The following is a 27426-nucleotide window of genomic DNA, read 5'->3' as shown; positions in this document are numbered from 1 at the left end:
AGTAAGTGTTCTGATAAGAGCAGTTGGAAGCCTAATGCAGCAGCGCCTGCAGCAGAGAAAAGATTCCAGCCTCCAACTCCCACACAATTGCTGCTGTTCTCCAGCCTGTAATTTCCTCTTAGGCTCTGGATTGGTCCACAGAGTGACAGAGGGCTGGGAAAGAGCCTCTATATATTCCTCAGAGAAAAAGGCAGTCCCAGACGGATTTGAAGTTTTCAAAGACTTGCTCTGCTGATAAGGACTTGTGCTCAAAACTGAGGACCTAAGCCATTTGCCAAAATGTGCAAAGGACTTGCAGCCTTGCCCCACTCATGCCTGGAAAGGTGAGTTATTTTGACTTAAGAGGTGGAGATAAGGAGAATCTTCACTCAGGGGAGGATACTCAGAGGCAATAGAGGGCCACTGTAGTTTGTGGCAAAACAGGTGGCTGATTATAGACTGGGAATTGCCTCCTCTCTGTTAATGGCAAGGTTTTGAAAGATCTGAGCTAGCAGACTGATGCAATATGAGATATATCATACATCATTTATATCCAGAACATCATTTCCTCTGAGGAGATGCCTACTTTATAAGCTCTTGTTCAGACTCAGAAGTGTATGGTTAAGAGCATGGATTCCAACATCAGACTGCCTGGGTTTGAATCCTGGCTCCATTACTTACTATTTGTGTGGTGTTGGACAATTTATTTAAACTCTGTATCTCAGTTTCCTTACTGGTAAAAATGGATCTACTAAGTATCTTCCTCACTAGCTGGTTATGAGGATTGAATTACTGTATGTGAAATGCTCAGAACACTGTCTGGCACATATGAGAAATGTGTAAATGTTAACCTTTATTAATGTACATGGAATAAGAAAGGAAGACTGAGATTTGCAATGAGGCAGAGAGGACTTCTCATTTTTCTTTGTATCTGGATACCATCAGATAGAAGGAGCTGGATTGCTGGATAGAAGACAGCCCTTGGGACATAGAGATTATTTATTAGCTATCATTGTTCTTTAGATACAGAGGAGCACCTTTGAGGCTCTGTGGTTGTCCTCAGACTGGACAATGTTCTGGAGGGAATCCTAAGTATCTAGACTAAGTAAACAGGAGGAGAACAAATATCTGACTTGTTAGAAAATTTAACCCAGAAATCCTACCTGATGCAGAGAATTAGGGATATTTCTCCTCTTCTTAGTTCTTAAGAATGAATTTGATTAAATTTTGTTTGATCCTACACTATTTAAAGGAAATAAAGGTGATCCTTGTACAGCCTAACTTCATCCCTAAAGGCACTGTCAATGTTTGCCTAAGAAAGTTGTGTTGTTCAATGGATCTGTACTTCTGTCTCTTACAAGTTCAGGTTTTCTTTTTGATGACTTCGACCCTAGAAATAATCTCAAAATGATTTTTAAAGAGATAACATCCTAGCAAAGGAATTTGTCTCCAACAATACTGTCTAGTGACCAGAAATAAAGACCTCTCTCACTTTGTGCTGTCAAAAGCACAGATTATTTTTAAAAGATGTATATATTTTTTAAAAAAGTAAAGTAGGACTTAAGTAACTAGACTAGGACTAGATTGTAACTAGGTGGGCAATATTGGCCATTGGATCATCCTCGGCGGGGAGACAGGTTTCAGTGCTGGGTACTGTTTATCAGCCTATCTTTCCCCCTAGAGAAAGCATGAGAAACAGGGGGAATACAGGGGTGAAAGGCAATTCCTTGAACATGACGATGCATAATTTTTTCCATTTCCACTTTTACAACTCTGCGAATTGCAGATTTGACTTTTACAACAATTTTAACCCATGTCTTTAGCCCACTTATTGTTTGAAATCATGTACTTTCATGTAATGGGTAAATCTTAACCTTGTTAATTGGTGAACTATTGCCTCAGAATGATTGTTAACATCGGTCTGCCAGTCATTTTGTGATCCTATGACCCGCTGCTTGGCATTTAGTGAAAAAGCAAGAAATGTTTGTTGAAAGTTTGGCATTGTTACTAATGTTGCCCGATTTGTTTTTGTAAATATGCATAATGTTTACTGAGGCACATGGATTGCACATTTCTTTCATTGATTCCTATAACTGTTTCATATCTGATTCACTAATTCACTACCAACATTGCTATTGATTCACTTTACAAATCTTTTAATTCACAGTAAATTCTTCTGCTCCAGGATATAACTAATGTTCACACAGTATATTATAGACTGACCAAGGAGCAAGCTCTTCTGCATAGATTGCCTGAAACTTTTAAGGCATATGGTAGAATCCTGTGATTATTGTGTCCTATTACATTTTTTTTCATGATCTGTTACCATTGCAAATATAGTCATATTTCCAATGACTGTAACGAATGATTTGGAGAAGTGGAATTGTAGAGCTAGGGAGCTGTTAGCACACTCTCATGGAAAGAACCTAAAACTGTCCACTCCAAGGGAAAAATGATACTTGAATAAATCCTTCCAAACCTGCCTTCCTTGGCTCTATTCATAGTGGAAAGAATACTGGTTACGGAGTAAAGAACAGACTTCGTTTTGTCATTAACTAATTTGTGTCCATGAGCAAGTGATTTCACTGTCCTGGGATTTTATTTTCTTATTTAGTAAATGAATGTTGGATTAGCTGTTCTCTAACATCCTTTCTAATCATAATATAGTTTAAATAAAGTGAAATACACCTGGTTTCAGTGACTAGCGAGAGATGCAAGTAAAGGAAAATTTTTCCTAATTTATTTCTCTCTAAAAGTTTGGGAGCCAATTAATGAAAATCGTCAAGAATTCAACCCTGTGTTGAAATCATGGCTGTGGCAGAAGCAATATACTCAGTGAGAATCTGACTTCCAAGAAAACAACATTTACTTCATGTAACAGGAGCTTTGGAAAATAGTCCTTTCTCAATGTTTACGGAAGCATTAAGCCAGAGTCAACTTTGACGTATTTGTAGAAACTATTGTTTTACTATTTATTTATATTTTTAAGACTATTGCTCATTAAAACTCAAAGTTGACCTCACATTTTTTATATATTTAAAGAGACCAATAATCCAAATATTTGGGCAATAAATGGCCCCCACCCCACAGTTTTTACCTTCTAGCCTATTGAAACCTGTGCTGTATGGGTGGGAATCTTAGAGTCAATGGAAAAAGAAAGAGTTGAGTCAATTGAAAGTCTTCTTTTTACCAGTGATTTTCCGCTATGAATTTTAGGCTTCTTTTTAAAAATTCATTTTATTTTAAGTGTCTTAAATTTCTCTGAACAAGTTTAATTTTTAAAGTAAATATTGCTCTTTGGAAAAAGATGGAAGTCTTCTGAAACAAAGAGTGTTATCATTGTGATTCCGCCAAAGCTGTCACCATTACGTAAAGCAACCAGTGTGATTATTATTGTTTTTGTCCATCGGGGTTGACCACTCCTGATACCAAATTTACAGTCTCTACTAAACTAAAAACGGGGAGTAAAGGAGTAATGAAGACAGCTACCGACAAAGAATTTTCCCTGGGCTGTTAATAAAGTGTCACAAACTCTTCTACAGATATCTGACCTACATCTGATTTCTGTTTAAGATTATAAAGGCTGCTAGTTGTGGAATGTGTTTAATCCATAGTTCACACAGGGGCTTCTGGCCACCTCAAGTGTGTGGCCATGCTGGGAATTTCAGGAGCTATAGAAAGTAAATGCGGAAAGTGATGTTTTGTTTTGTTGTTTATTATCATTTTACTAAACATTCAATTTTTCCCTATCTTCTTCAATTTATGTGGGTCTAAGTATGGATAATTTAGAGTAGAAAAGTACCTAATCAACTAATCTTGTAAGGTTGTCAAGCCACACAGAAGCAACAAACAGAGTGGGTCAAGGCTCCTGAGTCCACAGGATTAAGTAAATACAGCTTTTTCCAAAGGCATGAGCACATCCTTGGACCAGTTATAGAGAAAAGATAAGCACCTAGTGAATTAAAGACTGTAGCAATGAACTTGAATAAATGATCAATGAATCAGAATGGACACAGGATCATCAAAGAAGCCTAAAGAGATAGTAGGGTTTGGGATCATGCTTTCTGGGAACAAGTATGAATTTGAAGATTTCTATTGCTGATAGAGAGTCTTGTGACATAATTGCAAATATTTCAGTGAAACCCTGCAATCTTAAGGAAGTGAATAAACTATTTAATAAAATAGCAAGGGGATGTTCCTAAGAAAAACCTTTGTTTCAATTTTTACTGATGAAACAATTTCTATTGTTTCTCTGGATTGCCTTTCCAACCTCCATACTTGCCTTAAGCATAAGGGTGAAAGAACTCTCAGGGAAATTTCAGTCCACGTAAGGAGATAAATAAGAAGAAAGTAGCCCTCCGTGTTGAGATCCACTATAGAGGAATAAATACACCAAGTGCTAAGAAGCACAAAAGTGGGGGGAATGGATGGGGAGCTCCTAGAGTTTTGGGTAGCTATGGAAAACTGTAAGAAGTCACAGGGGATGATGCCTAAGGTTTATGAACTAAGCCTGAAAGGACTGAGGAGTTGGTCAGGTCCAGAGAGGAAGAGGAAAGAGAAGGAAGTCATCCCAGGCCAAGGGGCACGTCTGCATGTGCAAAGGCTGGGAGGTGAGAGGGGATTGATGTTATGACATCTTTGTGCAGTCTGTATTGTCTCTCTCATGCAAGCAAGGAGGGAACTTTGGATTTCCAGCCACAGTTAACTTCCCATGCACCTCGTCCTGCATACTGTTTCCTTGGAACTTGTCCAGTGCCCATCTACTCCAGCTGTGAGGATTGAAAAGATGTGTTCATGAAAAAGATTTTCCCCCCTTTTGTCTAAAGACTTCAATTACTAAAAAGACAATCTGTACTTGGCACGTAGTAGGCACTTAAATACTTTGTCAAAAGAATGCACAAATATTTATTATAGCAAGTGGAGACAGACCTGCTTCCAGGTTGTCCTGGTGTTTTCTCTGCTTCCAAAGGGATTGAGAAGGACAAGGGCAGTGACTTTTATGCTACAATAGGATAAAGAGTGTATGTTGCAAAATAAAGAGGACTTCCTGTTTGGGGGGCAGAGTGGAAGAGGCTGGGAGAGGAAGAAAGCTTTTCTATAATTTCATCAGGAAAACCTTGTTAAAGAGGTGAGTCTTCTTTTGCTTCTAATGCAAGATGAACCTCATGAAATTATATCACTTTGGCTATTTCTCATGCAGTACTGTCCCAGCTTCTTTAATGACTTACATTCTGTATTCTGTTGTCTCTTCCTATTATTTCTTTCATTTACTCTGAGCTATGTTGAAACACCAGATATCAATTCAAAACGCTTTTAGATCCCAGAATCTTAAGTTTGGAAAGCTAACCTGAAAGGTTATCTAATTTGTTTCTCCTTCTTTAACAAGGACTACACACTATTATGGGATAGATGCTATCTAGGGAGGGAGTTTATATTTCTGGGGTTGTGTGTTAATGGCTTTTGTCTGTCCTGCTGGCCAGAAAGCAAAGAAACTAAACTTTAATTAGTTCAGTCAGGATCAATCATTAGTAACAGGAACCAGAATATGGCTGGAGGCCAGAAGATAACAGGTTCCTATCTCTTTCTTCCTTTAAAGTTCATTTGAATGGAGTCTCAGATAACATTAAACCTGCCCTCTATTTTAAAGGCTGAGTCACCCAGAGGATAAAGACAGTGAAAGCCTGATTGTTTTTCACTGAGAAACTAGCTCCTAAAATTACACATTTTAGAGATATTAAAGAAAACCCAGAGTAAGGAAGGATGTAAGTTCACAGTCTATCCCCTCCCTTAACATCAGCAATGTGGTGGAGTGAAAAAAACATGGAGGTGGTAACTCCATCTCTATTACTTCCTTAGTTGTATAAACTCCAGAAACTAAACCTCTCTGGCTTTCATTCCTTATCCATAATTGAGGATATTTATCTTGTTGGGGAGAGATGCTATAAAAAATAAATGAAATAATGTATGTAAGGTAACTAGTGTTTAGTAGGCAGACCCTTATTAAATACTTAATTTCCTTCCATCCTTCTTTCCTTCTTTATAGGTAGTCAGAAAAACAACATTTACATTTCAGTTATGTGCCACGGCTTTTTTTTCCCCCAGAGTATCAAATGATTTAATTACAAAACTTAAGCCACTTATTAATTATTCACCTTCTAAAAAACACAGACATGAGAATAAAATAAACACACCCAAGACTCACTAGCCCTTGTAGGATAGGAAGAAGCCTTGGACAGAGAGCCTGCAAATGTGTTTTCCGTACATCTAAGTCTACATTTTCTCATGCATTCTAAGGTCCCATGTTTTGACACCTTACAGGGGAGAGGAAATGGAAGATACAAAGAGTCATGCACAAGAGGGTCACAAAGATCTTAAAGCTATTTGCTGCTAATGACTTGTACAACTCTGAGAAAGATTATCAAATAAGCATTGTCCAATGTTTACTCCTGGCAAACCTTTAGTGTCATTCTTTGAAATTGCATCTTTGGGACTGGTTATGTTCCTTCATTATAGCTTTTGCTTATCCCCACGCACAAACCCTAAAATTCACACACAGTTTCTAAGTTCAAGTACAAAGGTTCGTTTCAGGACAACCCTGAGTTGAGGTAGTGTTTCTTAATATATCTGTAGTGTCTACTGGGGGTCATCCCCTTGGACAGGCTGGCCAGACGGCAGCACGACGTGGGGCCCACATGGTCAACTTTCCTACTGGCCCACTTGCTCCCTAATTTATCTGGACACCGCCACACAGTCTACGTTGCATCTTGAAGCCAGTGATGACCTTGGCCTGTCTTCAATCTGAAGTTGTACTCTTATGTAACTGAATCCAATGCTTCACCGTTAATTCAATGGAGCTTCCAAAACGTGTCAGGTCTATTCTTAGGAAGCATCCTGGGATGGGGCTGGAGGGTCCTGGCTTTCAGGCTCTGGAGGGGGTGCTGGCACAGCTTCTTTTCTCTGGGCCGCCAGGAACTCATGAATTGCTCGTTCTGTCTGTGGCCTGAAGATGTGGTTTAGCTTGGGATCCACCATCTGGTAAATAATTCTGTCCACTCCAGCTTCCAGCATGCCTGACTATACCACACTCTGCCTCAGACCATTTCGCAATTGGTTTTTGTTCATCGTAGGATTCCATTCCTGCTTCTCCAGATGTGTTGACACAAAATTATCCACGTTCTGCCTCAGGTTTTGGTAAGCTGGCTTGGTGTCCACGTCTGCCAGGCAGTCCCGGCGAAATCTGTCAATCAGGCCCCGGTTCTTGAGCTGCTCCAGGGTGAGCGCTATGAGCTGCGGGTGTCCAGGAAGCAGTGAGGCCGGGTGGATGGGGCCGCCACCCACCATGCCGGTGCCTCCACCTCCCCCGCTGTCTGTCATGGCTGCGCCCCGGGCCCGCGAGGGAGACCGAATACGGCTTCCTCTCAAGGACAGAGGGCCTGGGTCCTGTGGAGGTGGCAGAGAGGCCAGAGAAGGAGGCGGCGGCAGCAGCTGCAGCGGCGGCAAGTTCTGAGGCAGCAGAGGTGGTGGGAGAGGTGGTGGAAACCCTGTGCCACGGCTTTTGATAAAACTTATTTCTTTTCATCCTTCCTCATCATAGCCTCATTAAAAAAAAATAATAATGATGATGAGTTTGTATAATAATACAGTATTTTTACAATTTTGCCCATAATTCTTTCAGCAAGTATCCCGTTTAAAAGCTCTTTACAAAACATTAAAAGACATTCAAAACCACGATTATACTGAAAGATGAACAATTCTTTAATATCCTTAAATATTCAGTAAGCATCCAAATATCTTCAATGACCTTTTTGCAGTTGGATTGTTTGACCCCTCAGGGTCCAAATGAGGGTCACACATTTTTTTTTGGACTACTGTTAAATTTTATTATTAGACTGATAAGAACATAACCGGTCCCAAAGATGCAATTTCTACTTCTTTCTACAATTAATTGGGTTCTAGTTATGGAAAATCACTTATTGCAAAAGCACTTTAAGGTCCCAGAGAGACTGAGAGACCAGTGTCTTCTATCTGGTGGGGGCACTTTCGCCGTCTTAATTTGGAGCTGCTTGGTAGAGTGTGGTGAGGCATCCACGGTTCATAAACAAGATGACCTGAGGGGTTGTCTCCAGTGCCCTTTCACCCACCTTTCACATCCCTTAAGTGACTGCAGAACCACCGGCTCCTCCACATCAAATCATGTTTACTAAGATCCTACTGTGTGCAGCGCACACCATGCCTGGAGCTGGAAGCCGCTGGGGCACAGATCCTTTTTCTGCTTTTTTACTTCACAATAGTGAGGAGACTAAGCCGTCTTCCCTGAGGCACTGTTGAACAGATTCACATGCAATCACCGTACTCTTTTAAAACTGAAAGAGTAGGGCTTCCCTGGTGGTGCAGTGGTTGACAGTCCGCCTGCCGATGCAGGGGACACGGGTTCGTGCCCTGGTCCAGGAAGATCCCACATGCCGCGGAGCGGCTGGGCCCGTGAGCCATGGCCGCTGAGCCTGCATGTCCGGAGCCTGTGCTCCGCAACGGCAGAGGCCACAGCAGCTGCCCCAAAAAAAAAAAAAAAAAAAAAAAAAAAAAAACTGAAAGAGTAACCCCAAGTCACCACCCAGGCACCAACACCACATAAACCCCAGGGTCACACACTGCAATTGGTCCAGAGCCTCTTATATCTTTCCTAATCAATGGGCTTCCGGTCTTTTATTTCTTTTTTCCTTGCAATTTATTTGTAGAACACAGAATTTTTAGATTTAAGTATAAAAGGCTATGTAACATGTGGAAAAGGTGCTGGGTGGGGAATCCAGGGTCCTGAGCTGTAAACTTGCTTCTACTAAATAGCAGAGGGTGAGTTATGAGTCACTTCCCTCCCCAGGCCTCATTACTGTATTTGTAAAAGGTGAGAAATTAATTATATGATCCTCTTCACTCCTTCTAGCTCCACTACTTCATTGTTCTTGATTTGGACACCGTGTACTCTGAAGAAAGATTGTATTTTTATTTTAATTTTCCAGCTCTTCCCAAGTCCTACAGGAAGGCCCAGAAACTAACTTCTGGATGTAGCTTGAAAGCAGTGATTAAAAGTGTGAAATATTCTTCCAGTCACTTAGGATCTCAATGGACTAAATTCAGTACCCAATACGTCTTTAAAATGCTTGTATGAAATTCAGAATAAACTCCCAGTTTGTGAAAAACATGTATTTATAAGTAGTGGAAGGTGACTTTTTTTATTTTGGCAAATTCCATGCAAGGAACAGATGGTTTCAGTTTCTTGTAAAATTCGAGGGTGAATTAGGTTCAAAGATCATGGATTATAACAGTCTATGATTCTTGTACAATTGACCCTTGAACAACTCGGGGCATTGGGGGACCAACCCTCCTTGGAATGGAAAATCCACTGGCTCCTTCGTATCCATGGTTCTGCATCTGCTAAATGGTGTGGTACTGTAGTATTTACTATTGAAAGAATCCACATAGAAGTGGACCTGTGCCGGTCAAACCCCTGTTGTTGTTCAAGGGTCAATGTATTTTGTTTACAGTTAATTTAGTTCTCTCTTATCTCAAGAGTATAACTTCCTTGGGGGCAGGGAGGAAAAGTGAAATAAAGACACAGACATGCCTCACCTTGGGTGGGCAGTGCCCGCCTTGACTGCTTTCACACTAGGTCCTGTGTTTCTTCAGTCGGTGGAAACTGTGGTCCGCTCATGCCCTTCTGAATGCTGCCCAGAAGGAGACTCATCCATCAACTTAACAGTGAAAGAGTTTCCATCCTTGAGGCTGGAATAAGAAGGGTGAATTGGGGTTTCTAGGCTTTTACATAATTAACCAATTTTCATCTACCAGTTGAGTAGATACTGGAGTATAGACAATTCTTCAAGTGGCATGAAGACTGCCTCTGACTACATGAATCCATTTCAGACACAAATATGCACAGTGACTGCAATTTCCGACTAGAATGAGGACATATAGCTTGCCTCTAGACCAGGCATTAGAAATTGGGTCTTTCCTAGAAAATCTGTAGATGTGGCCAGCCTAAATCATAGGATATATGCACCACCAACCCAACTAATGCACATGCGACTTTGAGCTTACTCACCCTGACCATCGTTCTCCTGGGAAGTCCAGACAATGTATTTCTTTGCAAAGCATTCTATTCAGTTGCCATGCTGAGATAAAACACCTTGCCCTGACATTTTTTTTCTCCTTCAAAAAGGAAATATTTCAGGGTTGAAAAGATTCAGCTAAGCAGTCTTTGAACACTTTGGACAGTAGATACTTGATAATCAGCTGGCTTCACAAATAGCAAATAAGGCTAAGACCATTATTCTGTATCCTACATGCTTTCCTTTCTCTTTTCCAACTGCTTTCCCAGACACTTCTCAAGACAATTCCTAACCCATCTGGACAAAATGTCACTCAGATTCCTAAATTTTACATTCTAGAAAGTTGTGGGAACTATTATATTAGAGTCTGAGGAAGATATGAAACATGAAGTAAAATACCTGAAAAACATGTGAAGTGCTCTTCTGTGTAAGTGCTCATTATTGGTACTGAAGTGTGTGGAGCTGTTTTTGTCAAGCTACTACTTTTTGATATTTTTTTGTGCAAACCATCTGTTTCTTGATGAGGCACTTGTCTGTGGGGATTCAGGAAGTTTAGAAAGAATCAAGATGTCTCATTAACAAAGTAGTTTGTTGTATTTTGGTAACATTTTAAGTAATAGTTTACAAGAGATACCTGGGTCTACAGAAACATGGGACTGAATGACCTGTGCACTGTAGGGTAAGGTCAACAGTGCATGTCACACTGAAGACTTTCCCAGGAGAGCCCACTATCTAAGGTCTGGTGCTTTCTGGATAACAAGCCTTCAGAGTATCGGACTTTGTTTCTGAATCCCCCAAGTCTAAAACAGTATGTCACTTGAACAAACACACATGCATACATGTGCACATGTACACACACACACACCCCTGATATTTTTTATGACTTGGAAAAAAGATGGACTGTTTGTTGAAATCAGAGATTCACACGGACAGCTTGAAAGTGTCTGAGCTGGCTAGGAGGAAGCAATTTTTTTTCATATAGATGAATGTGGATCAATGGGGATATTTTTCCTCCCTTCACAGGTTGAATTTTACACTTTTCCTTTAGCAGGCAACAGTGAAGAAAAGAACTTTCTGTAAGTTGAGATTTTCTCAAAATTGTAATTTGATAGTTCAAAAAGCCTTTAAAAAAGTTTTAATTGCCCTCTAACATTTATCTCCCAGATCCTCTAAGAATAACTTAACCTTTGTCTCCCTTCCTGGTTCAGACAGGGCACTGATGTTTGCAATTATGCTGAAATGTGAGTGCAGATGGCTGGGCTGCAGCTGAGGGAAAGGAATATGTAACTCTCATTAGCTACTTATTTTAATATTTTATTAAATGGATACCAGTTTAAGAGCATGAAAAAGACAAGATTAGCAAAGACACTTGACAATTGTGACAGTGTAGAATTGAGTACCTAGCACAATTCTGGTCACACGCATACACACGATAAAGGTCTGGTGACTCGAAATCATAGATTCTGTCCCTTGAGATGGGATGTGATTTTTTTTTTCCCCTTCTCTAAGGTGACCAGCTTAGAATCACAGAATGAGAACAGGATCAGTGTCACAGACAAATTCCTTCTCTTATAGATGAGAAAACATGTCCAAACTGTTTGGTGACTTGTCCAAGACCACATAGCTGGTTAGAGTTGGAGATAATTCAAGGTCTCTGGATTTCCATATCACCTTCATTTTATTTTACCTGGTGATCTTTAATTTATGAATTTTGTGTCTTCGTTTTTAAGATATTTATTTTTCCATAGACACCATCTTTCAAAAGGTTTTGATTAGGAAACAAACAGTAGTCTTTAAGAAAAAGAATGATTTTGAACAAAATTTCTATTTACCAGATGCCTGCAACTGCCAATTACAACATCTGAACACATGAGAGAGGTGTTGCATAGTAATTAAGAGCTCAGGAGCTGAAGTGAGATTGGGTGTGACTCCTACCACTGTCATTTACTGGATGATTTTTGGGCAAATCACCTAATTTCTCTGTGACTCAGTTTTCCCATCTGCAAATGAGAATAACATTTATACCTCCCTCAGGGTTGTTATAAACACTAAATAGGGTTATGCATTATATGGGTTGAGTAAACCATTTAGTTAGCTGGAGAACATGTACTTTTTCTAAGTGTGTGATGTTTCTTAGTTATTTTCATGTTGGGATACCCTTGCAGCCATGTCTCAGAATGGGGCCAGAGCAGGAAACTGGAAAGCATCCCAAACTACCTTCATCTCCCTACAGAGCTAAACAAGACATATGGAAATGAGACTCAAATGGAAGGGCCCATTGCGTGGAACATTAGAAAGCAAATGAGAAAAATAGGTGACAGGAAGCAGGAGAGAAGGGGGATCACAGATAACCCCTCTGAGCCTGGGTGTTGACAGAATAAATGGACTATTGACAGAATTTGGTAGCCTAAAGAGGATATTCTTTTTAGGAGTAGGTAATGAGTTTTTTCCTCTGAACTCAGGTCTTCTCCTTTAGGAATTCTTAGGTAATGTCAAGTCAGAACACCTTATCCTGACTTTCCTGATAGTTTTATAGTTACTAAATTAATTTTATTTCAAAAAAAAAAACCCAAATGTAACTGCGAAATGCAAGACTCTAGGGAATAACTCCTAGCTAGCTATGCCATGAAACCGAAGCCTATAGGATGCTGTGTCTGGTTTGAGCTCCTGGGGCTAGGAGAGAAGGAGAAAGATTAGAAAAGAATAGCTGGTCTAGGGAGGAAATTCAGAAAGCTAAATGCTGAAATATAGACCATTCAGTAAAGGTGAAAAGAATTGAGATTAGCTGTCAACTGAAAATAGAAAAGTAGAATGGGGATGAGAAGACAGTCTGACTGCCTTAAGTCTATTTTCCGTAGTGAATCAAGGCTGAAAAACAGAAGCTAAGAGAGGATATATTTGGTTCCGGTTGCTGCTGTAACAACTGCCAGAAGCTTAGTGGCTTAAAACAATGCACATTTATTCTCATATAGTTCCGGAAAGTAGAAGTCTAAAATGGGTCCTAGGGCTACATTCTTTCTGGCGGGTCTAGGGAAGGAGTCATTTTCTTGCTTGGTCTAACATCTGGAAGACAGCTACATTCCTTGTCTCATGGTTCCATCCTTGATCTTCAAAGCCGGCAGTGTAGCTTCTTCCAATATCTCTCAGTCTGCTTCCATTGACACATTGCTTTCAGACTCTGACCCTCTTGCCTTCCCCTTACAAGGACCCTTGCAATTACATTGGGCCCACCCAGATAATCCAGAATAATCTCTCTACCTAAAGATCCTTAACTTTATCACATCTGCAAAATTCCTTTTGCCACATAAGGCAACATATCCACATGTCCCAGGGATTAGAATGTGGACATTTTGGGGAGCTATTATTTAGCCTACCACTAATGGAGACATGAGAATGTAACTTCTGTCATGTGACTCGCTCCCCCTCTCCTCCTCTGCCTGTTTCTATGCTCTGCAGACCATTCTTCTGTCATCTTAATTGAAAATTTCTCAGGTGCAGGCTACACCTCAAAGGGTTAACTAGATACTTTCCCTATAGAAGGCATTGTTCTTCCCTTCTTTTTTCTGTGGGACTTCCCTAGCAGGCTCTCTGGGCCTGCTTCCCCAAATTCTCGGGTCTTTTTTCTCTTGTTGCATTTTATAGCTGATGGTCTCCTATCAGCTGTGATTTGCATCTGCAATACATAAAGTTACATTTGCATTTGTCTAAGATTGCTATGTGTTCAATCTAGAGGAGAGAGCTCAGTTCAAAGACAGCTGCTTTGCATCTTTCTTGCAGCACAGCAGCTAGGTGACCATCTGCTTGGTTCTTGGACCCTGTCCCCACCCAGAACCCAGACTTCTAACTTAGTAACTCCTATCCCAATAACCACACAATTGGAAGAATCCCTGTTCACCAAGCCTTGATGTGTGAGTGCCACAGGTCAGAATTCATTGCTCATTGGGAGAAAAATGAGAGAATGCTATAAGAATGCTGGAGAGAAGTTTCCAGCATTGCATGGAATGCAATGACATATGTATTGACCTGTGACATATGCATGGACCTTGAAAGCATCTTTGGAATTTTTAGAAAAACATATTAGGAAGATGGGGACTTCCATATTAAACTTTTGGAAGGATCCCTGGGGAGCTGGGAGAAAGACAGGAAGAGAGCAGCTGCTTTGGGATCCAACCAATACCCTCTCCTCCTTGCTCACACAGGATTCCAACCAAATCATACATCCCCAAATCTCAACCCTTCTGAGAAGCTTTCTCTTTTCTCTTTCATGGAGAAGCTAACAATCCATCCCTTGAACTCTCACAGAACTTTTTCATTGTCCCTGTATTTCTTAACACTTCTTAACCAACTTCCCTCAGATTCAACTTTGGTTAGGTATTTGACATTATCTAATTTAATTCTTAGTCTAACCCTGCAAGGTAGATGTTTTCAACATTACTATTTTACCGATAAAGAAGCACAGATAAGTTAAATATCCAGCCCAATGTCAGACAATACACTCCACATGCCTGAGTTCTGGGGTGCCAATTTCAAACCTGGGACTCATTCTATCTGTCATAGCTGCATCCAAATAAAACTATGTGTGTAGTTGGCCCGTCATCCCTGGGGGTTCTGCAGATTCAACCAACCAGGGATCAAAGGCATGCGAAAAAAAATCAAGAAAGCTCCAAAAAGCAAAACTTGGATCTGCTAAGGGCTGGCAACTATTTTGATAGCATTTACATTGTATTTACAACTATTTACATGGCATGCATATTGTATTAGGTAGTATACATAATCTAGAGATGATTTAAAGTACATAGGAGGATGTGTGTAGTTATATGCAAGTACTACACCATTTTATATGAAAATAAAATGTTTGAGCATTTGCACGTTTTTATATCCGTGGGCAGTAGGGGTCCTGGAACCAATCTTCTGAGTATACGGAGTGACAACTGTACATATATCTTCTTTATAAAATGGGAACTACTTGAGGTCTGGAACAATCGCTTATTAATTTTGTAAAGCACTCCCCATACTATCTGGTACAGTGCCTGACAGTGGTTGCTCTATTAGAGTCTGACAAGTGAATGGATAAGTGAATTTATGAAGCAATAAATAGATAATTCTTGAAAATAGAAATCTTGAGAATAATAAGATATTGTTACATTACGTTAAGGGAGGGAGAGAAGAAATGGTTTGAAATATAATTCTGTACTTCAGACAAGTAAAGCTCCTCTTATTCTTCATCGTTATGTCATTATTTTGCTCAGCACATAATAATCTGGCAAAGATAAATGTTGACCAAGTGTTCTGATTATTCAAGGCAACGAACTGGTATCTATTACATAAATTCATTGCCAGCAGACACGTTAAGTTTTGGCAACTGTAGTTTTATTAAGTGCTGTAATATATGTTCACGTTGATTAAGGTTTAGGTAAATTTTACTTTACTACTCTTTCTTTCCCTCTTTTCTGATACCCTTTATTGCCACTTTTATTTCTTGCTTTTATATGATATAAAACAACTAGAGTCCATGTACAACTAGAAACTTCATTCTAGAAAGTCCTTCTTGATAATTTAAAACAGAATGAGATGGAGATGTTCAAAGGCTATGGGTCACACCAGTGTTCAGAGAGGCTCTCATGGGAATGCCTTCTGACCTCTCCACCTTTGGAGCTCAAAATAAACCACAAATTTCTGTCTTCCTCAGCTTGAAGACCAGTTTCCCACTGTTCATTATCTGGCTTCCAAATGAATTACAGAAAGTCCAGAAATCCTGCCAATAATATTTTGAATAAGACACAGAATTTAAGGTCAAAGGGAAAAAAAGACTTCTACCCTGTCTGTCTTGTTCCTCCACTGTCTCCTTCCTTACTCCTAATAACCTACTCCGAGTGATGACTATGTAAGAGACAGGCCATAAAAGCATGGGAATTATCTCAATTTCCATGGGAATCCTTGAGTAGGGAGTAGCCAGTGCTTGGGAAAAACAATACTTTTTATTTTTTCATTTTAAAATAGCAGCACAAAGCTGGTGATATTATAATGTAACTCTGAGCTGAGCTAGGTAGCAGCAGAGGTCTCCAAATTTGCTTTCTTTGTCTCTCTGTAGGAGTGCTGTCCAGAAATGTATATCCTCTATGCTTTCAGAATTAGTTGCATTATTTCAAGGTGGAGACTTTCTGAAAGGAGCTTATCTCCCATGTCAGTCAAAAAGATCTTTGTTGAGTTCTATTCTATTCTATTTATGCAATAAACACTACCCAACACCCATGTGCAAGATGCTGTGATAGGATAGTAGGACAAATACAGTAGAACAGTAATAATAATAGGTAACTTTTAAGGAATATTTACTGTGTGCTAATTACTCTTCTAAACACTTTAATGCCTTAACATATTTAGCTCCATAATATATATGTGAGGTAGGAACTATATTGTCACTATTTTACATAGACAATTGGAAGCTTAGAATTTAAGTAACTTGCCCAAAGTCACTCCACTAGTAAGTAAGAGTTGGAATATAAACGAAAGCAGTATAGAACTGTACTTTTATCCTCTATACAATCCTAGGAGTTAAAGCAACTTTAAAGTTATTTTCTAGGTTCTCTGGGAGATCAAAGAAGTAAAATATGGTACCCACCCTCAATGGGCTCGTTATCTCACTGGGAGTACATACACGTGGAAGTCTTAGACACGCATTCACGAGAAAGTAGAGTAATTGGGTGAAAATGTGCTGTCCATAACTATAGCAGAAGGAAAGCATTCTATCCCTTGCTCTGCAACTTACTAGAAATCTAAGAATAACATCGTATGAGATCTTCGAAAAATATTTTAATTTACACAAACCTCAATTTTTCTACTTTTAAAATAAGGGTAGGGCAAATTAAAAGCTCTGTAAGGTCCATTAAATATGATCACAAAACAGAGGATCTTATGTTAGAGGAGAGAGAAAGCACTCTAGGCTTTTGCAGTTACAGAGGTTTCAGGAAAAAAAGTGAGATTGTTCTGGTCCTAGAGCATTAGAATAGTTTTAATTGTCATATGGGTGGCAGTCAGGAGGCAGGTTAAGGAGGAAGCCAATGGGACTAGGTATACAAGTAGTTATGGGGAGCCAAGGGAAATAAGCTTAGAAGTGGAGGACTTTGGAAGCAAGAAAGTGATGTTTGAAACTGAATCAGTTGATCAGCAGTTCTCAGAAGTGTGGTCCTGGGACCAGAGATATAAATTCTCTGGTCCCGCTTCCGACCTCTTGAATGAGAAACTCTGGGATGGGGCTGAGAAATCTGTGTTTTAACCAGACCTTCTGGTGATTGGGGTATATATTCAAGTTTGAGAAACTTCATGGTAAATAATAGAAAGCCATTACAAGCAAGTAGGAAAGTGTACTCTAGTAGTGAGTGCAGGATGTATTCAAGTAGGAAGAAGGAAATGGTAAGGTGGGATGTCCTAGTAACTCAGGCCTGGAGAAAGGTGCTAAATTTAGATATGGAGAGGAAAAGCCACATTTAAAAGAATTTTCTAGGAAGAAAGAACAACATTTGTGATAGATTATCTACAGGGAATGAAGAAGACAAACAGTTTAATGTGAATCAGAGAGTTTATAAATTATGGGAAAGAGAATATTGTAATTACAGATAAACATGGGATGTTGGGAAGGGGGACGGAATAGAAAAGGAATCTGTGGTACTATTTACAAGTCGTTTCACAGCTCAGGTCCTCGCTTTCTCATTTATTTTCTCGAGATGTTGACTGTGATGATCTTGAAGTCTTAGTTTATAATAGCTAGAGAAGATATTAGAGCTTTTCTCACTAAAGTTATTTCCTTCCTTCCTCCCTCCCTTCCTTCCTTCCTTCCATCTTTCCTTCCTCTCTCTCTTTTCTTATTTTTCACTGAAGACAAGAGAACTCAAATAACTTTCTTAAGATCACCAAGCAAATTAGTGACTGAGCTGAAAATAGGGTTTAGTTAAGGGCAAATATTACCATGTTTACTGTTTCTTTCCTAAATTTCCTTCCTACTGTTACATAATATGTTATTGGCTTTTTTGTGTGTAAATGTTCCTTCATTGGCACAGGATTTTCTGTAAGATAATAATAATTAATAATAATAGTAAATAATACACCCTGTCATTTATGGAGTGCGTTGTCAATGTGCTAGGCATTACTGTAAGTGCTTCACATATAATAACTAATTTCATCATCATAAGAACCTTTTGAGGTAGGTACCATTATCATCTCTAATTTACAGATGAGAAAACTGAGGCTTAGAAATTTGCCAAAAGTCACACATGTAGTAAGATAAATCTGGTTACTTTGACTTCAACATTCATGCCCTTAACCACTGTGCTATACTGTCTATTGACTTTTAGGAAAAATTGCTTAGTTTTGGCATTAGCTACATTCTCTGGGGAATACCTCAATGTTTCACTTCGCTTTCTCTCTGGGAACAGCCTCTTTGACCCGAATCCTACTTGCTTTGCAAACTCTTCCAGTTATATAACCTGAGACGGGAGTTTTGCCACACTTAGGAGTTGGACATTTTCTCTGCCAAGGTCGGGGAGAGATTGAACACAATCCAGCATGCTGCTTGTGACTATAATAATGGACTCAAGATCTGGAAAGTATCTTATGAAATCATCTGGACAGATGCAGATGTCATATGACTTAGCTGTTATTCAAAACAGCTGGTTTTGTCTTTTCTTGATGAATTTTCTTCAGCAATGGAAAGTTGGCCACATTTAGTTCACTATTTCCATGGTTTTATCACCATACGGTTAGTAAGTTCTCCTGAACCCTCCTGTTTTTTTTTTTTTTTTTGTGAGGGCTTTTTCACTCTTAGAGGTGGCTGGCTTTTGAACAATTTTTAAATGGATATATCATTATCTATATCTTTCTTGTCTGAAACATCAAAGTGCCTTAAAGTCATTCCAGGAACTCTTGCTTGGGTCTGGGTATCAGCTTGGGTGAAGCTGGGAGCTCTGGGGCTAAGGGCAAAGTCTCATTATGGGCAGCATATAACTATCCCCCTCTGTGATCCTCCCACCTCCCTGGAGTCCCACAAAGGTGTGTGTGACAGGGGAGAGTGGGGTGTCAATTAGTTAGAGAACCCTAAACCACAGTCTTCTGACCTTGTCGTAGGGATTCCCTATTTTCCCTCTCTGTTTTTTCTGCCTCTTCCTTTACCACTCACTCATCAAAAGCAATCCTTCTCTTTCGGATGAAGCCAGCATATCTCCCCAATGAGTTTAGGGTCTTGGAAAACAAAGGCCAGAAATGGGATACCATCTTCCATCAATATCTGCTTTCGGCCTCACAACACAACTCCCTCAGAGGTAAGAAAGCACAAATGCCTAGCTACCTTCTTTTTTTTTTTTTTTTAAAGATGTTGGGGGTAGGAGTTTATTTACTTATTTATTTTTGCTGTGTTGGGTCTTCCTTTCTGTGCGAGGGCTTTCTCTAGTTGCGGCGAGTGGGGGCCACTCTTCATCTCAGTGCGCGGGCCTCTCACTGTTGTGGCCTCTCTTGTTGCAGAGCACAGGCTCCTGACGCGCAGGCTCAGCAATTGTGGCTCACGGGCCCAGTTGCCCCGCGGCATGCGGGGTCCTCCCGGACCAGGGCTCCAACCCGTGTCCCCTGCATTAAGCAGGCAGACTCCCAACCACTGTGCCACCAGGGAAGCCCCTAGCTACCTTCTTGAAAGTCAGAAGAAAAACTATAAGTAGAGGAAAACATGAATTAACACCTCAATACCTTAATATTTTATATGCTATTATTATTACTTTTAATAGTTGTTACAGGCCACCTGTTTTCTGCCTATGTGCCGTGAGGAGTGAACTCTTGCCCACAGCTGGCGTGCTTGCACCTAGATTCAGGGATCCTGTGATTAAAATGAAGGTCCAGTGACCTCACATGGTCTTCAACACTTGGAAATATCAGGGATGTGGGGAGACAGAGTGTGTTTCTCCCCCAGGTGATGGAGGAAGAGGCTACATCATCAAGTAGGGCCAGGCTCTATTAACTTGCCTACATCCAGCCTGCATTTGACTGACAGGGAGCAAACAAAGATGCTACGAAGATAGACTTTCCCCCACTGCTTCTAAGTGAGTCAGGGCCTCGCTTTCTTTTTACGTCATTGCTTTGCAGCCCAGTACCTTCCTGGCTTTTAACATGTAGTTTTCCTCCTATCTTCCCCCGTACAGAGTCACCAGAAATTGCTTCTGGCTTTTCGCCAGGCAAGTACTGTTTAAGGCATATAATTCACTCAACCCAGTGAGAGAAAATGAGCTTAATGCAATGAAATATTAATACGCCAGAAGTTAAGGGAAACTGCTACAAACTGTAACACCAAATGGTATAAGATAGTATTAAATAAGTAGATATGGTGATGATGGTGACCATGTATGACATGCTATTTACGTGCCAGACACCGGGCTAACTTTTACATGCAACACCTCATGCACTCCACCCAGAAACTTTTTACAGCAAGAACTAATGTTATCTTCATTTTACAAATGACGGAACTGAGGCCAAGAGACATTAGATAGCTTGCATAAGGTCCCATAGATTGGAAGTTGCTATTGAAAACTAGCCTAAACCAATTTATTCATATCCAACTCTTAGGTTCTTTTTGGTAGATAACTGTAGTTATTACTGGTTAGTGGTGGGTGATGGTTAGTTATTTCTCCACAACTTCACTACCAGCTAGTGAAAGCAAGACCACCATATATATAATGAAACCCAATTGTTCCGTACTTACTTAGGCAGGTAGTTACTAACAAGTTGGTGCAAAATATTTATACAACTGGCTCTGTCATCTCAATAAAGGCACAATAATTTGTGCTCCGACTATAACGTGTAGGAAAATTTTACTCTGACACTAATATTCTGAGGTTGGATTCTAACACCTTTGTAGCTGGTATCAGGCAACAAGAGATCTCTGTATCAAGGCCTAGATATGGGACTACTTAGGGATCGAGCCACAGGTGGCATCTCTAAGAGTAAAGAACTATTTACATTCTTACAACCTTTCTGTGGAGTGGGTGTGAGTTTACACAATAGTGTCTCTAGCACAAATGACTTGACTATCATTATTATGACTGGAGAGAGCCCATTCCCTATTGAACAAACCTACATGTAAAAACTCACTTCTAACATGCTCTGCTAATTGACAAAGCAACTGATGCTGCTCTCTATAAAGACAGCTGAGGCACTCAACAGCAGCCACCTCTGGAGTGGGGCCTTTTTCACAAGCCTGCTGACTGCCACTGTGGTTACAGCAAGTAGCTGAAGCTAACGCTTACCCAGTGTCACACTGCAGCAATTACAAGCAGCTGAAAATTTTCATTTCATTGTTTGGATTCCTTATTTTGTGTTTGTCTTGCCCAACTGAAATATAAACTCCACGAGAGGATCTTGTCTTTTTGTTTCACTGGGGATTTAAAAACATGTAATAGTCTACGGCACATGGCAAGCATTTAATAAGCATACTTTTAATTTATTGAAAAAATAAGTGAGCAAGAGGAGAAGCTATTGAGGCCAGTCTTTTCCATCTCAACTGTGATCCTATGAAACCAAGTCAGTAAACTTGTAGACGGAATCTTTAGTCTTTTACAGCAGGTTGCCTGTGAGGGGCCCTGGTGATGAATCAACCTGGGGTAGTTGAGGTAAGAGCTTGAACATAATGAAAATAGCTATCATGAAGAGAACTTACTTAAAGAAGAGGTTAGAAAATACTGTGTTGGAAGGTTATAATAGACAAAAATGACTTCTATGCACACATTTGACACAACTGACATTGTCAATTCCATTTTTTTAAAATGAATTTATTTTTATTTTTGGCTGCGTTGGATCTTCATTGCTGCATGCAGTTTTCTCTAGTTGCAGCGAGCGGGGGCTACTCTTCGTTGCGGTATGCGGGCTTCTCATCGCGGTGGCTTCTCTTGTTGTGGAGCATGGGCTCTAGGCACACGGGCTTCAGTAGTTGTGGCACGTGGGCTCAGTAGTTGTGGCGCACGGGCTTAGTCGCTCCGTGACATGTGCTATCTTCCTGGCCCAGGGATCGAACCTGTGTCCCCTGCACTGGCAGGTGGATTCTTAACCACTGCACCACCAGGGAAGTCCTCATCAATTCCATTTTTTTCAGCCATCTTACAGTTTGACATAGCTTGTTATTTAATTCATGATTAATATAAGTGAAAACCTAAAGCTCTACCAGGGAATGATTCAATTGTGTTTGGAAACAGAGCTGTCATTTCTGGCGTTATATCCTAATGCATGAATAATAATAATACCGTATATTCTTTAGCATTTTCTTCATCTTTCTATCATTTGGACCACTGAGGAATATTTCATATTAACTAACCTAGAGTCATTTTCCATAATGTATCATATATTAATATGTGTCAAATAAAAAAATACAGACTTTAACATGGTATCACATTGCATTAGTAAACTACTTTTTCATTTTCTGCTAAAACATAAGCAATGGGTGGACTTTCTTTAGTTCAAATAGAGGTAGGTTAATTCAGGAAACTGGTAGATGCCAGACTCATATATTCTCTCTCCACCAAAATGACCCTGGAGGGGCTTCCCCTGCACTTGAGAGTCAATCTTGATTTTAAGGGGCCATGTATGGAGGATCCTGGGGAGTTGAGAATTTCAGTTCTAGAATTGACCTGATTTTCCACAGATGTTTCCTTATATTCTACTAAGGGTTTTCAAGATCACCCCTGTGTCTCATGAGCCATCTAGCGATGGCTCCATCGATCTCCATCGCTCTCAAGTTTTCAATGAGCAGTCAACAAGAAGGCTTTTCCACTCTTGAACCAAATGAATCTCTCTAGATGGGTCCAGCACAGTGGACATAAGCCTTCTGGGCTCCCTTCTCTCTATGAGCGTCTGCTGGGGTTCTGTCTACGTGATTCAGATCTTGGCTGAAAGAACTTAGAAAGCTCATTTCTTCCTCTGCTTTTCAGATCCGGCTGTAGTACTCTCCAGGTGTGGAATCTTGTTGCTAACAAGTGTTTTAGGAACTTTTATTCATCTTTAATGAGTATTTATCACATTTTTTGGAGCCAAGAAAAGACATGTCTTTTTTGCTCCTGTAGAAACAAGGTTTGTGGTATTTCTTCAGAAGGCAGCAGCCTGGAACAGATGTGCTCTTTCTCACTGATGCTCACAATTTCCCATGTCCAGCAGGGGGCATCTGCAACACAGATTTAAGTTGGATTGGATTTAAATTGGATGTCCTTGACAGGGGACAGGTTGGAACACCTCTTTCAGAAATGTGTCCTAAATCCCCTGTCCTACACTTCCCAATTTTTCTCCAACCTGTCTTCCTTCCTGGCCGTTCCCGACATATGTCCAATCTCAGAACTAGTCTGTGCCTCAGGAATACTTTTGTTTAAGTAAATCCTGATAAATTTTGGTCTCATGATGGATTCTGATTAGACTGAGTGATTGTAATTACCCTCCCTGCCTCCTCTCATCAGAGTGTGTCCTATCTGGTGTGAGGGACTGAAGGGCACACTCCGTTTCAGCCCCCATTCATCTATTTCCAACTTCTCTAACAGACAGAAATCGAGTTCAGTTAGAGTCCTTGCAGTCATTTAATTACACTACCTCTCTGCAGTTAACCAAATCAGAGACATCTAAGTCCTCGATGGCTTATTTTGTGCTACACCCCAATATTTCACCCACCCACCCAAAAATGCAGTTTTACTATAACCTAGCAATTCAATTCATTCATTCGTTTGCTGATTCATCAATTTATATAGTAAATATTTATTGCATGTCTGTTAAGTGCCAGGCCCTGGGCTAAGTGCTGAGACTGGAGCTGTGAACAAAACAGATATTGATCCTGATCTTGGGGACCTGACATTCTAATGGGAGAGACAGACAGGACTCAAATAAATACACAGAGACATAATGCAAATTGATAAGGACCATGAAGGAAAAATACAGAGGCCTCTGAGAATATAGTAGGGGCAGCTGTTAAAGCATGTGTCTCCTATTACACTATCTTCATGTTATCACATTTGAACTCCTTGAGGCTAGGGTCTATGTTCTTTTATTAATATATCCCCTCCACTTTTATCAATGAGTAGAAAAATATCTAGCATATAGTTTACATGTATATGTCCTACATTCCCTTGTTCCACGTGTCTCTGAAGCAAGGAACACCTTTGTAATTCTTGAAACACCTAGCACAGGACTTTATATATAGCTGGTTACTGATAAATTTTACTTGAATATAATTGTATTTTTTAAAATTCTGTTATGTTTTTGTTTTAGTGATTGCTTGTACTGTTTTCCACACTTATTCACCCTAAGGTAATAATTTTCACTCAATTCACCAATTAGTTGGAAGGACAGAGGTGGTCCAGGGCCTTTTGAAAGCATACCCACACAGGGCACAGATTTAAAATTGCACAACCCTACAATTATTCAAACTCTTTTCAGTTTGAAATCACTAATGTAAGCCATCTAGTGAAAGGATTATCTTCCTCTGAACCCTTAATTAAAATTTCACCCAGGCATTTCCAATGATTTTATTTCAAAACAAGTTTTTCTTTGTAAAACCAAAGGATAACAGGGTTGGGGGTGTGATGAGAAGAGATATGAATCATTTCTTGTTAACAGGCATTAATGTAATATAGCCAGGAAAACTGCCTGGTGGGTGGTCAAACAGAGCCAAGGACTGAGTTGAAATCATAAACACATTAAAAAGTTTTCTTCTCTGGATGCATTTGTTTTTGACATTAAATGAATGTCAGATACATTCAAGCTTATTTTTAAAGGAGAAAATAAAATGGAAGCTTTGAGCTTTTGTTTTGCTTGATTTTCCATTTGTTGTTTTTTTTTTTTCATTCCCATATTTGGATATGTCCGTATGGTGGGGAGGAAAGGGAGAGGGGGGAATGAAATATTCCAGGAACTCTTAAGGAGAAAAACAAACGTAGTAACACAGTTTATTCCTACAGAAAGAATTAAATGTTTCAAGTAGTTTCAATCTCAGCACTGGTCAACTTTTCAGCTTTTAAACATTCACTGTTTTATAAGAGAGACAATAATGTTATTCACTCCCTATATGCTGTCAAACTCCTAATTCAACCGAATGGTCTTCCCGACATGTGCGTTAACATTTTAACGTCTTATGTTTGAGCCTATACTAAACCATAGAGGGAAGTATTTTCTGAAGCACTGCATTTCCTTTCTCCCTTACATCCCCAGGGCAAGTATGAGGAAAAGAGTAATCTGGTGTTCTGGCATGTTTCTCTACTTTGAGGAAGTGAAATCTGATTTTCTATGGGCAGTGTTATAAATGGTTGATTTCTAGATTATCCCACAAAAAGACAATTTAAATAGTGATATAGATAAAATTATACGAGGATTCTGGTTCATTCTGGTTTTAAAAGTCTTTTGTGGGATGTCTTGGAGAATTTAACCACCATGTATAGACAGTGTTTTCATGGGAAAATGCATCCTGAAAGAATTAGCAAAAGAAAAATTTGAAATAGATTTGTAAGACAGGATGCCACTTCTTCATGTAGAGACAGTCTTTGAAGGCACCTTTCAATAGTTTTACCTTTTTTTGGTTTTCATACCAAATTTGCTGAAGGCTGCATACTATACAGAGGTCCTCCATCATCCACCCTTCCATCAGGAAGGGGAGGCAGAGTAAGCAGTCTTCATCTAACATGGCATTCTTCTCTCTCCAGTCACACTTTACACTCAGGCAACGCAGAACCACTTTTGCATCCCTTCAAATGATATACACATTATCTTCTTCCTACCCGGAAGTCCCAGCCTTTTCTTGTCTACCTGGCTAACTGCTATTCTACCCCTGCCTCTTCTGAGAAGCCCCACTGACTCACCCTTGTGGACACTGGGGTCCTCCCCCAGTGCTCTGCTGTTCACCTTTGTGGACACTGGATGCCCAGAGAGATGCTGCTTTCTGGGCATCTTCTTCTTTAATACCTGCCTGTGATTGCTCACAAGCTTGAGACTTCAATAGGCTATAAGTACCCTGCAGGCAAAGACAAAACCCTGTGAGTGTTTGTCTGTTTACTGTGTACTGATGACACAGTAACATGATCAAGGAGTAAAGTAATATGAATAAATGAAATGTTAAAATGCTCAACCCCTTCATTCTAATAACCTGTTCATGTCCAACTTACTCTTTCACTAGGCAATCAAACACAAATATCTCTCCGCCTTTTACAAAAGCAAATGGCTCAAATGGAGCAAAAGAGGAAAAGAAAAAAGAAACAGAAGTTGAGATGGGGAAAAAAAATGCAAAACAAAAATCTAAAGAACCAGCCAAACTACCAAGTACAGGAGAAACATTCATTAGACACTCATTAGATAATCTTTAGCTAAATATTGGTGAGTGAACTATTGGGTCAAGTGAAACTCAAACAGTTGCTTCACGACTTCCCCTTATGGGCAGGAACTGAGGGGCATGTAGAGCAAGCAGAAGAGGTATTATGGATGGAGTTCTTCAAGTTCTGGGTGGGATCGCGTGTCTTGATGGAAAAGATGAACCTGCTGCTTCTGGCTGTAGTACTATACACTGGCCAGCAGAGGGTAGCCACATGTATTGCATGCATTTTTCCCCCCAAATACTGTTTTCTTCATCCTTCAGATAAATATAAAGTTGGCAGTTCTTGTCTCCAGAGGTAGAATATGGGAGGCAGTGGGTGTATTAATTCTTAGTAACATGTGGGAAATTTCTGAATGTTTTAATTTGGTAGTCAAAGCTAGGGAACATGGCTTGAGTTTGGCTGGAAAAAAATTATTATGCAGTTAGAACTAACTTGGAAGAAGCCGTATTATATGCCAACTGCTGCTTTACGTGAGTCACGTGCATTAACATATTTAATCGTCACAAAAATTGTATAAGTATGTACTGTTTTATCAGTCCCACTTTCTAGGTGAGAAAACTTAACATTAGATAGTTTAAGCAAATTGCAGAGCCTGGAATCAAAGTACATTTATTCTTATTCTCATGTTTTATATAAGCTCCCTCAGCAGAACATTCTGTTTCAGCTGTAATGTGCTCAGCGGAGCTTGATCTGCTGTAATGGGGTACCTGAGTTGTCTTAAGCTGGAGAGCGGGCCCTAGGGAGAGAACAGAGGCAGGAAGAAACGAAAAGGAAAAGACATTGTGGAGGTTACTAATTCTAAATCAGAGTTTCAAAATAACATTTACTATACTAAAGGAACCTATGATATGATTGAATATTTATGTTTTTTTAAGTTATACAGTATATGTCCTTAACTTTTTCTCCCTAATATCCATAATTGCTAACGTCACACATTTTATTTATTTAAATTGTCTCATCACTGTCTTCGTGTGAATGGA

The 27426-nt window shown here is 39.8% G+C and overlaps 1 protein-coding gene and 1 pseudogene across 1 annotated transcript in view; one reads left to right on the top strand and one right to left on the bottom strand.

The window, feature by feature from the left end:
- Positions 1 to 217: 217 nt before the first annotated feature.
- RGS5 (regulator of G protein signaling 5) overlaps positions 218 to 27426 on the top strand; it is a 49960-nt gene continuing 22751 nt past the window's right edge. Inside the window, exon 1 of the mRNA XM_024741985.1 lies at positions 218 to 323. Coding sequence (XP_024597753.1) covers positions 280 to 323 — 44 coding nt within the window. The 5' untranslated portion in view covers positions 218 to 279. The remainder of the gene's footprint in view (positions 324 to 27426) is intronic.
- LOC112397713 (biorientation of chromosomes in cell division protein 1 pseudogene) lies at positions 6859 to 7320 on the bottom strand (annotated as a pseudogene).

Source organism: Neophocaena asiaeorientalis, unplaced genomic scaffold (genome assembly GCF_003031525.2).
Source record: "Neophocaena asiaeorientalis asiaeorientalis breed wild unplaced genomic scaffold, Neophocaena_asiaeorientalis_V1.1 scaffold283, whole genome shotgun sequence".
NCBI classification, from domain to species: Eukaryota; Metazoa; Chordata; class Mammalia; order Artiodactyla; family Phocoenidae; genus Neophocaena; species Neophocaena asiaeorientalis.
The sequence above is the reverse complement of the archived record's forward strand: the minus strand, read 5'-3'. Positions and strand labels throughout refer to the sequence as shown.